At 36.7% G+C, this 12929-nt stretch overlaps 1 protein-coding gene across 1 annotated transcript; it reads right to left on the bottom strand.

The window, feature by feature from the left end:
• Nucleotides 1–320: 320 nt before the first annotated feature.
• LOC123547351 (chitinase-3-like protein 1) lies at nt 321–11374 on the bottom strand. The gene is made up of 10 exons (XM_045334376.2): nt 11255–11374; nt 9929–10016; nt 8858–9026; nt 7314–7569; nt 5877–5989; nt 5319–5442; nt 4703–4888; nt 3975–4091; nt 3033–3237; nt 321–971 (listed from the first exon to the last, which is right to left on the bottom strand). Exons 2-10 carry the CDS (start codon nt 9984–9986, stop codon nt 598–600), a joined length of 1602 nt encoding a protein of 533 aa, XP_045190311.2. The 5' UTR covers nt 9987–10016; nt 11255–11374; the 3' UTR covers nt 321–597.
• Between the last annotated feature and the right edge of the window lie 1555 nt (nt 11375–12929).

Below are 12929 nucleotides of genomic sequence, written 5' to 3'. Positions count from 1 at the left end.
ATTACAATTAGAGAAACCGTTAGCGAACAGCATGGATCCTGACCAGGCTGCGCGGATGCGCAGGCTGGTCTGGATACTTGCTGGTCGCAAAGCCACTATGTTGGTTTTCTCATGGCGCAGCTCATATATTGATATTATAATGATAACTAGCTTATTGGTGTTGTTTAACATTTTGATAGTTTTTTTCTTCTCTTGTGGGCAATATCAGTTTATTAGTACAGGTTCGTTGTTCAATATCCTGTATAGAATTTGCATCAACCAAGATATTATCCATTGTTTTTGCATGACAGTTTAAGGTTTTGAAACAATATGAGCTAAAGTATAAGTGGACCAATTTACCTCTGGGTTACATTTTATGTAAAACGTTATTTTTATTCACATATGACTGAATATTGTAATGTCTATTAAAATTTAAAACACACGGAATTTTCAAGCAATGCAGCATTCAAATGTGTTACAAGCCTGTTTCTGTTGTCTTTTCAATCAGCAGGCAAATTATTGTGGTTATCCAATCCAACTTTTTCATCAATATCAAATTCATTATGTTTACATTATACATGTGGAAAATTTATGTTGACAATAATCATAAATGTCTAGTTAAAAGATATAATCTTCTTCTGATGAATCCAAATCTCTACTGTCCAAGTCTTGTGGATCATAGTATGAACTGTCCATGTCGAGCAATTCTTGGCTGTCCCGATCCGACAAGTCTCTATCCGGGTTTTCCAAGTATTGATCGGTTTGTTCTAGGTCTAACATATCCCTTTCCGAGTTTTCAAAGTGCCACAAGTCTGTTTCGGAAGAGTCGGTGTCTGTATCGTATGGCAAATCTAATTCAGACATTCTAATCTTAAGTTTATCCAGAAGTGTGCGAACATTTGGCGTTTTCGAGTTTGACATTTCCCTTCTTTCAGCCGAACAGTTATTATTCTTCGCATATTCACAACGTTGACTTGAAGGATTGTTGATGCCTGAAGAGAGAAAAAACATTGCTTATATAGGCAAATATAAGTAGTCTGAATACAGGGAGAATATAGGTCCTTTATTTTTTCAGCTTATCTATGAAGAAGAGCTGTTAAACTCCACTAACTTGATGTGTTATTTTCAGTCCCAAGTATGTTATGGCATTAACCTTTACCCTGCAATATTTCTAAAATGGATTTGTCTATATATCATTCAATTTTGGCAGTACCTCTTATTATTTAAAGGGGTGTTCACTGAAAATTTACTGATTGAATAGCGAACAGTGCAGACATGATCAGACTGCACGGATGTGCAGGCAGATCTTGGTCTGCACTGGTCACAAAGGCAAAATTACTTGCCGCTAGCAGGCTAAAGGTTAAACTGTGACCAAATGACCCCTGACCAATAAGGTTATGAAATTTAATGGCCTAAGGCATAAACATTCTGTGTCAATTGACAAAAAATATTTTTTAGTTTCCATGTCGCCATTACCTTGACCTTAGAACTACTGATCCCACATTTAGTGACCACTCAGTCATCATGTGAAGTTTGACTGCTGCAGACCCAGCAGATCTCCAGTAAATAATTCAGTCTAAAGGTGACGTTGACCTTGACTTTTGACCTACTGGCGCTCAAAACCATAGGGATCATCTACTGATTTGACAGTCATGGTACGAAATTTGACAATCTTATGCCAAAGGATTTTACAGTTACTGAATGGAAACCGTTTTCACTCTCTGTGTCACTATGGACCTTTGACCTACTGACCCCTAAAATATGAAAAATCATTTACTGTTCACAGTCAACTTCCCATGAAATTTGACAATTCTAGATAGAAGTGTTCTGTATGTGTCCTTGGCCCACTGATCCCACAAGGGGCCTCCGTGGCCGAGTGGTTAAGGTAGCTGGCATCAAATCTCTTGATCCTCACCGATATGGGTTGGAGCCTCACTCGGGGCGTTGAATCCTTCATGTGAGGAAGCCATCCAGCTGGCTTACGGAGGGTCGGTGGTTATACACAGGTGCCAGCTCGTGATGAAATAATGCATGGAGGGTCACCTGGGGTCTTCCTCCACCATCAATGCTGGAAAGTGGCCATATGACCTATACTTATGTCGGTGCGGCGTTAAACCCAATGAAAAAAAACAACAACACTGATCCCTCGATACAAAAGCCGTCATCTACTGACCACACACAATCAACCTATGAAATTTGGCTTTTGTAGACCTACAATTTCTACAATCACTGATCTGAAAAGCGTTTTCAGTCTCCATATCATTTTGATCTTTGACCTACTGACCCCAAAAGCAACAAGTCTTTGGATCATCTGCTGATCACAGGCATTCATAACAGCATTCTTTAGTAATTGTTTGGAAACTATTTTCAGTCTGACCTTAACCTACTGCCACCTAAAGCAATAGGAAACTATTATGTGTCTGTTTCAAAATATTAATACATAGTTAAACACCTCATAATTTATGACTACACTGAATAGCATGTGGTATCTTGTCAAAATATCATGCTTTTGCTCTATCGATTCATTAAGATAGATAAGAGTAATAAATCATTTTCCTTACCGGTACATTAGTGTTTGTTTGACGATATTCCTGCGTGGAGGTTGCCAAAAACCTTAGACCGATTAATAGTGTAAACTTGATAGTTTTCTTATAATCATTGTCATACTTTGTTTTTTTTGTTTGGAGAGTATCATTGCAACAGTTAAAATTCCTAGATGCCTCTATATCTAAGTTGCACGGTCTCCGCGTCGAGTGCGGGGAAAGGGGGCGGGGTTGGGGCGTCGCGGGTTTGTTCCCATGCCCCGTCACGTGTGAAAAATGCCAAATTAGTAGTGGCTACCTCGCTTGATGCTTTATGCTCCTTATTAAAAGAAAAGATCTAGGACTGGTTAGTCCATATCAGTATAATATGACTGGGCTGGGTATCATGTTATGTGTCCACAAATGGAACGACGCACCGTCCACTTTAAATGACTCAAAAAAACGACGCTAAGCACGAATACAAGAACACAATAGATTGGATCATTTATATAATCAAATAGTAAAATATACCCCGTTGGTCTTCATTTCCGTCAGTATCTCCCCCATATTCTTCTGGCATATCATCTTGTGCATTCTCTCCTAACATGCCCGCCATTAGGCTTATCAAAGGGAACGCTGGTCGTTCTTTAGAACCTGGACAAAGTTGACCAAAGTCATCCATATCAATAGTCCACACCGCGGCTCCACCAAATCCTTTCTTTTTTATATATGTAAGCTATAAAACGGAAGAAAACAATACAACACTTAAAATCATGATTCAGGGGAGGTTAATGTTACAGGTACATGTATATGTGTAGGTTAAAACGAGTTCTGTATATTGTTTCATACCTGCTGTAATTTACATTAAATTTCAAGAGGACACAAAATTTACAATACATAGAAATGGGGCAAAAGATTTACATTGAAATTAAGGGGAAACAAGAATTTCATTGAATATAAAGGGAATACACGGTTTACATTGACGTTAAAGATGTTATAAGGTTACCTTGAATCTAAAGATGACAAAAGAGATGACAAACGATTGCCTTGAATCTAAAGATGACAAACATGACAAAAGATTGCCTTGAATCTAAAGATGACAAAAGATTGCCTGGAATCTAAAGATGACAAAAGAGATGACAAACGATTGCCTTGAATCTAAAGATGACAAAAGATTGCCTTGAATCTAAAGATGACAAAAGATTGCCTGGAATCTAAAGATGACAAAAGAGATGACAAACGATTGCCTTGAATCTAAAGATGACAAAGATGACAAAAGATTGCCTTGAATCTAAAGATGACAAAAGATTGCCTGGAATCTAAAGATGACAAAAGAGATGACAAACGATTAACTTGAATCTAAAGATGACAAAGATGACAAAAGATTGCCTTGAAACTAAAGATGACAAAAGATTGCCTGGAATCTAAAGATGACAAAAGATTACCTCGAATCTAAAGATGACAAAAGATTACCTTGAATTCAAAGCTCTCTTCATCGTCGTATCCTATCCAATGGTCCATGTGTATCAGATACGGGACTTTCTGCGTCGTTTCAAACACTCTCTTGCCGTCACCTAACAACTTGCACACCTAGTCGTTTATTATGAGTATCAGTTACTGTATAGTTACAGTTTCATAAGACTTTTAGGTTTTAAACACAGATGAAACAGCTGTGCAAATAGATGTTACGTATTATTACATAGTTAGAAAAGCTCTACTTTCAATAATGCACATGAACTTACACAATATGAGCATCAAAAACAAAAGATTCAGTGAAACTTCAAACGATGTTAAAATATCTAAACCTTAGACAAGTATTAGGGAAAACAATTATCGAAACTTGAATTTCACAAATAACTATTTTGTGTTTATAACAAAAAAAATAGCCACATTGTAAAAGAGGCATAATGGGCCTTTAAGTATGACACACACCACGAATTACACGTGAAAGAAAGCCCTTCAAGTGAAACATGTGTCGCAGTTGTTTTAGAAGTCAGAAAAATCTTTTTTCTTTTGTTAAACTGGAAAAAAAATATCTATGTTCTAAAACATCTACTCCATCTAAACATATGAGATGGAAGTATTGCAAACTTTTCGGGCTATTTTTGTATACTTTTCAGCTAAATGTTAAACAAATACGACTCGATTCCAGATTTATTATACAGAATATTCTAAGATACAAGAGTTGGTTAAAGGCACACCTCGTAAAAAGTCAGAAAGCCTGGTTCCTTTGTATAACGACCTTTCGTGCCAGCACGTTTGATAGGAGCGCTAATATTATAGTTGGACTTATCGGAGAGCTTATAGTGGCGGCCATAAGTAGGTAAACCTATTATTAACTTTTCTTTCGGAATCCCTTTCTCTATGAAATACGTAGCTGCCCAGTCCTGCAATGATAAGAGAAATATTATCACAGAGGATAAAGAGTTAAGAACTTTATACATAATGTATGTGGACAAACTGGAAACAACCTCAGAAACAATCTAGATGATAGGGTTAACTTTGCATCGCCATGTAACAATGCGGCTGATAAAATTTCAGTGTTTTATTTAGAGTTACACAAAAGTGTAACCACAGAAACGTTACCATATTAAGCCATAATGGTATGTTCTATACCACCAGTTTAAAAAAATGTCTGAGACAGTTAGCAGTTTACTGATCTTTACAGAGAATGTCTCAACAATTGAAAAGAAATAAACTGTATATTTTGTAGGCTTTTAAAAATGTAACTGACATTAGCCGAAATCACTGTCCCTAAATATTTGTTACAGAACAAGTAAACTTGGAGTTTATACAGTACTCTGCTTTTTTACTTACAACATTTTTCCTTCGGTCATCTCCCGTTTCAGAATCTCTCGGATATAAAGGACTATTATGACCCGCTACATCGTCCCAGTCTCCATTAAAGTCATAGGACATAAGACTGACAAAATCCAGATTTCTAAACGAAAAGTAAAAGGACAATGAATGATGAGTAAATCAACTCGTTTAATAAGTTTAGTTTGTGTCAGAATTATTGTTAGTTTTAGAATTCATTTCAAAATGTTAATACAGAGATTTCTCATTTTGAAATAATTTACTGTCAAAAGCATGTGTTATTTCATTTTTATTTAAAAAAAATGATAAATCTCCTAAGTATGATTTTTTTTTTATTTTAAATTTTCTGATATTAATTTAAAGCTGATGACAGGAGCGAGTTCGAATCACAGCAAGTTTCCAGATGCAGTTTCCTCCAACCTTACCTCGTAATTTTATACATGTATAAGCGAAACACTTAATCAGTTCATTTAGTGAAATCTCTGTCGTTACCTTTTGAAATTTCATGAAAGGGACAGAGATGCTGCCAGTGATAGAATATATAAAAGTTATACATACTTTGCCATTTTTGCTATGTCATAGCCGGTGTCGATTTGTACTTTCCCGGCAGGCAACGCAGCGGTAAGTAAAAGTTTGTTGTAGTTAGAGGAATCAAACACTTCTCTCAGCTCCTGTATATATAAAATATTGTAAATATTGCATTGAATGTAAATAGATGGCAAGGTAACCATGGTTTCGTGACTGAGACGTGATAAAAATGCAAATATTGCACATGCAGACATCAGAAAATACTTACTCTAACTTCCACTTTCTCTTTACCTAGCAGATCGAGCATATAAAGCAGTGAGCCGCGCCATGGGAAAACCAATATAGTGGGTTTGCGACCAGCATGGATCCAGACCAGCCTGCGCATCCGCGCAGTCTGGTCAGGATCCATGCTGTTCGCTTTCATAGCCTATAGTAATTAGAGAAACTGTTAGCGAACAGCATGGATCCTGACCAGACCGATGCGCAGGCTGGTCTGGATCCATGCTGGTCGCAAAGCCACTATGTTGGTTTTCTCATGGCGCGGCTGAATTCTAGAGACATTCCTCTTAAAAGTTAACCGTTAATAAAGCTTATATCTGACTTGAAAATGGACTTTACCAGGCGGGAGAATGGCACTATTTTATGATATGGACTGCGGGGGCACATCCGGCAAATTACTACCATCACACTTTTAACAAAGCCCGGTCTTTTTAAAAAGACTACTTATACCACATTACGAAATACACACGAACTTCCCTGTATCACATATTGTCCTAAATGCAAAGCTAACTGATTGACTTGTAACTATTTCATAGATAATTTGCGATGCTCCTTTAAGCTAAATCAATGTTCTTGCGCACACATCTAAATTACCTACTTAGTATTCATGTCACTATTATCTTGTTGATATTAGTTTTCTGACATTGTTTGGTAACTATTTAATTGAAAAGTAAGTGATAATAAATATAACTGTTCGGATCAAGATCATTTTACAAAGCGGAATTTGATTCAGCTCCAGTTTTGAATAAGCAAAATCTGAATATAGGAAACAAGAGCTGGCAGAGGACAGCAACGCTCGACTATTCAAAATCCTTGTCACCACAAATGTTGAAATAATGAACTCATAGACAAAAACATGTGCAGAGTGGGCAACAAGTTTTAGTCATAGAACTTGTTTATTGCAATGACAGATTACACAAAAAATATGTTACTTAACCAAACCGGGACGATGACGAGTCAGTGATGGGACTTTCACATACAGAAAAATGTCTGCAAATTAGATTTAAATGAACTTCCCACATCCATAAATTTACATATTTCCTATCATAGGGTCCTAAAATGTATTGGTCTGTGTGCTTACTGCCAATTTTTCATGAGTCCGTTTTGTTTTTTCTAGGTTATCCAGCTTGATAATGTTAAACGACGACTTACGCTGAAATATGTTTAAAGCAAACAGAACTGTCGTACCTTTATCAATGAAATAAAGTTTTTCTTATCTTTCCTCTTTCTTCCCCCTTTTCCGCCGGGGAATTCCCAGTTTAGATCGAGTCCATCAAAACCCCAAGTCTTCAAGAAATCAACAGCCGTACGAGCAAACTTGGATCGCTTATAACTACTGGCTGCCATGTCAGAGAACGGTGTACTGCCTTGATTGTATCCACCAACAGCAAGAAGCGTTTTAAGGTCAGGGTTCTTCGCCTTGAGACCACTAAATACCTTAACCCTATATATTAAAAACATTTATATAAACTGAAAACATACATTCAAGCAGTCATATTATCTTCGACATATATCGACGTAAGTGTTGGAATGAATATCAGCATTATATCTGGACAAGTATCAGCATATATTTGAACGAGTATCAACATATGTTGGATTGAGTGTCAACATATGTTTGAAAGAGTATCAACTTAGTGTTACATGTTGAATATTCAAGCGTTGCAGATTGCACAGGCTGTTGGGTTCTGATTGGGGAATTTTCAACAGGGTCAGTGTGGGAAGGGCTGTGGTGTGATATGTTTATTAATTTGAGGTTCCTGCGGTATTCTGTACCTTCAGGGCTTTGTATTATATATGACCTGTTATTACGTTATTATGTTTGGAAATAACCTTGGCTGGTTCCCATGTTTTTCCTCGCTGGCACTTCTCTGTTATATAGTAGCTTTAGTCTGATAATACATGCGGTACAAGTAACACGTGTTGTGTTTTATATATTCATAAATTGGGTATCTGTCAATACCAAAACACTTTTGTTGGAATGAGTGTCAACATATGTTGGAGCGAGTGTTGACATATGTTGGAATGAGTGTCAACATATGTTGGAATGGGTGTCAACATATACTGGAACGAGAATCAACATATGTTGGAATGAGTGTCAACATATGTTGGAATGAGTGTCAACATACGTTGGAACGTGTGTCAACATATGTTGGAGCGAGTGTTGACATATGTTGGAATGAGTGTCAACATAGGTTGGAATGGGTGTCAACATATGTTGGAACGAGTATCAACATATGTTGGAATGGGTGTCAACATATGTTGGAATATCAGTGTATATCAGAATGAGTATCAAAGTATCAACACATGTCCGAATGAGTACCAGCATATATCGGAATAAGTACCAACATATATCCGAATGAGTACCAAACTATCAACATATATCCGAATGAGTACCAAAGTATAAACATATATCCGAATGAGTACCAGCAGATGGGTATAATTATGTCGGAATGAATAATAACATATAGCCGAATGAATATCCAGATATGCTGGAATATGTATCAATGTATGTCGGAATGAGTATAAGAACACCGTGTAAATCGGAATGAGTATCAGCGTCTCAGGCAATTTAGTCTACAATATTTCTACAGTAAAATTACTTATTAAACTAATTTATCAGTGTCATAAAGTACATGAATAAGATAATATTGAAGTATGAACCTTAGACATTATCTTGTCATTTTTTTCCCTTTATATGGATATTAAATTATTTTAGCCTGTTATAAACTTACATGTCTCCATCATTCCATTCAGTGAAGCTAAGCTCAGAATTGGAATCTAGTTCGGCGAAAGCATAAATGAGATGGGTGCACAGTTTTGGGTCAATTTTGTCTGGCGTCATCTTTGCAGGCACGGGACGATATTGTGCCCAGTTGGAGTAATAACATACTCTTAGATAACCTGAAAAATCCATCTGCAGTCTACTATATCTAACGTGGTATTATTTGATATTTATGAGAAATATTTGATATTAAAGTAACATACGAGCGTAGGTTAGCAAGTCGGACAATAATAAAACAATGCTGTAGCTTCAAGATTAAATGTACATGCTGAATTTGATAAACCTCATTTCAACGTTTCCTTATTCCAGGCCGTCGATCAGTTAAAGTTTTTTAGTTTTGCAAATGTTTAAGCGAATATGACACAATCGAGACACTCTACAATTTTAAGTCAATGTAAGTCTCCCATGGTCGAGCGGTTAAGGTCGCTTACATCAAATCGCTTGCCACTCATTGCTGTAGGTTCAGAACCTCCATTGAGTTATAGAATTCTTCGTATGAGCCGCACCATGAGAAAACCAACATAGTGCATTTGCAACCAGCATGAATCCAGACCAGCCTGCGCATCCACGCAGTCTGGTCAGGAACCATGCTGTTCGCTAATTGTTTCTCTAATTGCAATAGGCTTTGAAAGCGAACAGCATGGATCTTGACCAGACTGCGTGGATGCGCAGGCTGGTCTGGATCCATGCTGGTCGCAAATGCACTATGCTGGTTTTATCACGGCGCAGCACAATTATGAGAAAGTTATTCAGCTGCCTCAAGGAAGGTCGGTGGTTCTACCAAGTACATGTCCGTGCATGAAATAAGGTCTAGGATGGAGGGACATCTGGGGTCGTCCTCCACCACCTAAAACTGAAAAGTCAGCACGTGACTTATGACGATCTATGCCGGTGTGACTTTCATCTCATAAAAAATGTCGACAATTTGTGGGAAATTCAAAATTTGTTTTTTAATGAGATTACTATGTTAAGATAATTGCTAGTGTATAATTGATAATATAAAAAAGAAATACTGTAGTACCTTTGGCAGTGACGGCACTAAAAAGTACGGCAACAACTGTTAATTTAAAAAGTGCCATTCCAACACACTTTCTACGGCTTTGAAGTCACTGAAATCATACAAGCATCAAATTTGCATAAGTTCTCATAATGACCGATTAAACCTTGAAGGTGGTTATCAGAGTTTGGCTATGTACCGGGGCGTGGGGGTGGGGGCGGATAAACATCTGATCATTTCTACTGAGCTCTTAATACATGGTAGATGGCGGTATTTCTTAAATTTGATGCCCTTACCATGGTTATTTCATCATAAGAATAGATTTTGATGCATAAACTTTACCTACGGAATGATATGTATGTACTAAGAAGTGTATTAGGTTTTTATTATAAATTCTAGAATACAGCTTGTTTACCTTTTGTATTGTATTTGCCGGACTACTTTCATTTAATATGCATAGCCAGACACAGTTCTATAGATATCACACACACATGCACGCACGCACGCACGCTCGCACGCACACACGCACACACACACACAACAAACAAAAAGGTTGAAGTATATAATAAAAGCTAGATATTCGGCTTTCGTGGATTTTGCAAGGTCGGATCACACTCGGCGCGACACTCGAGCCGAATACAGTATCCCAGATCGAGCTTCTATTAAAATAACCCTATTATATTGACAATTGTATGTATAGCTGAAATTCATATTGACAATTGTACATTTAGCTGAAATTCATATTGACAATTGTATGTTTAACTGAAATTCATTAGTAATGCAAGTTTGTAAAAAATTAGTATTACCTCCCTTTTGCCTATTTTAGTAGCGAAGCCGAGATAGATATGATTTATAAATAAATCATATTCAGGTGGGAGGGTAATTACAAAAAAAAAAAAAAATAATAAAAATCGCTTCTTACAGAGATCTTACGCTATATAGTGGACCTTTTAATTCCATTTTGCAAATACTAAATGTGATTGCCGCCGTTAAATAGTTCTACAATTAAGGCTTTATTTCGATGTAAATGAGACGTGAAACTAAAATTTGTAGTCCTGTTTGGCGCCATATAACCTATACTATGTTGGTGCGCCGTAAAACCCCAATAAATAAGTAAATAAATCTACAATTAAGGCACATTCTTGATAGCTAAAAGTCGGATTTTACATCTAATTTTTATATCCGCAAATTTAAATACTGATCAAACTAAACTAGTAGGTAAGTTTGTGATAAAAAGTTCTTCATTGCTCGAAATTATCGAAGAAGTTATGAATTAATATAGATTTTACTTTTTCTATAAGATTAAGAATAAGAATATAACAGAAAAGTAGGAAATAAACAGAAACTTACCAATTTTTATGTCCGTTATGCTTTACACTGATATTTGATTTTTCCCTTTTTCACATTTATTTGCAGCCAGTGTATAAGAAAGAATTCATCTACCTAGATGACAGTGCAAATTTAAAAGACGTTTTACATTTGCGAGGGCGTGAGAGGGCGTACACAATTCTCTTAGAGTAAATTTCATTTGCTCTGATGGGATGACCAATACCTTTTCAAGCCCGGATTGAATATAAAATTAGGTGAAATTGGATAAAAGTATCTTCTTCCTTTCGGAAGAAATTCGAAACTAATGTAGAAAGGATTTTGAAAATATTATCTCGTAAGAGATATATCCTGTGCGCCTTCGCACGGACAAACGTATGCGTGATTTGTGTCCGTTTTACGGTGTTGAAGTTCTCAAGTTCACTTATTTTGAATAAAATTGATATATCGTTAGAAATCGTAGCCTCAGCCCTGATATACAATGCCCACCATTGTTTGTGAAAATTACACAGTCCAAACCATTTACGCAGACTCCACTTGGTACTTTTATGTTAAATCACTCTCAATTAAGTAAATGACAATTATTGCCACGGATAAATGATAACATACTTTTAAACTATCTTGGCTTGTACCTAACACAAAATGAGCCGCACCATAAGAAAACTAACATAGTGCGTTTGCGACCAGCATGGATCCAGACCAGCCTGCGCATCCGCGCAGTCTGGTCAGGATCCATGCTGTTCGCTAACGGTTTCAATAGGCTTTTGAAAGCGAACTGCATGGATCTTGATCAGACTGCGCGAATGCGCAGGCTGGTCTGGATCCATGCTAGTCGCAAACGCACTATGTTGGTTTTATCATGGCGCGGCTCAAATGAAAATAAAACGCAGATTCATTTTTGTCAAAAAAAGAACGCATGTATGAACTGTAGTCTTAAACACACTAGATAATCGTAAATAATATGTCAAGTATATAAAAAGTATTTTTCAAATTTTACTTCTAAATATTCTCAGGTGCCGCATACCTTTTAAGTTTACTTCTTACATCTTCCTAAGTACTGTGCACTCTAAGTTTACTTCCTACATCTTTCGTGGCATTGCTTCAATTAGTTGCATTGTTCTCTCTGAGCTTGTTTCTTACATTTTTCGCTCTAAGCTTACTTCTTACATCTTGCCAGGTAAGTACGTTCTAAGCTTACTTCTTACATCTTGCCAGGTAAGTACGTTCTAAGCTTACTTCTTACATCTCCAAAATACCTTGTCCTCTAAGCTTAATCCATACTAATTCCAAGTTACTTTTTTTTATATTAAATTACTTCATACACCTTTCCATGTACACGCGCTCTAATTTTTTTCTTACACCTTTACAGGTACTTACGCTCTAAGTTTACTTCTTACATAGGTCCGTGTATATATGCTTTAGGGTTATTTCTTACATCTTTACAAATATTGTACGCTCTAAGCTTGCTACATCTTCTTAAATACTGTACACTCTAAGTATACCTCTTATATTTTCCAAGGCACTGTTCTCTTTACGCTAACTTCTTAGATATTACCTTGTAACCTTACCTCTCACACCTTCACGGGTACTTTATGATCTACGGCTCTGTACGCTCTATTCTTACCTTTTTAAATCTTCTCATTTCTCATGCTTTCAGCTTACTTCTTACCTTTGCACATGCGCACTAAGCTTACTTAAA

Source organism: Mercenaria mercenaria, chromosome 9, assembly GCF_021730395.1.
Source record: "Mercenaria mercenaria strain notata chromosome 9, MADL_Memer_1, whole genome shotgun sequence".
Classification (NCBI taxonomy): Eukaryota; Metazoa; Mollusca; class Bivalvia; order Venerida; family Veneridae; genus Mercenaria; species Mercenaria mercenaria.
This window is presented reverse-complemented; position numbering and strand designations above follow the sequence as displayed.

Bases quoted from the DNA above. Each gene is read 5' to 3' on its own strand.
- LOC123547351 (XM_045334376.2), bottom strand. From the start codon at position 9,986: ATGGCACTTTTTAAATTAACAGTTGTTGCCGTACTTTTTAGTGCCGTC. The intron at 7,570-8,857 runs GTAAGTTTATAA...TTTAATATATAG, and splicing joins GAATGGAATGATGGAGACAT to GGTTAAGGTATTTAGTGGTC. The intron at 3,238-3,974 runs GTAATCTTTTGT...TCCGTTTTATAG, and splicing joins AAGAGAGCTTTGAATTCAAG to CTTACATATATAAAAAAGAA.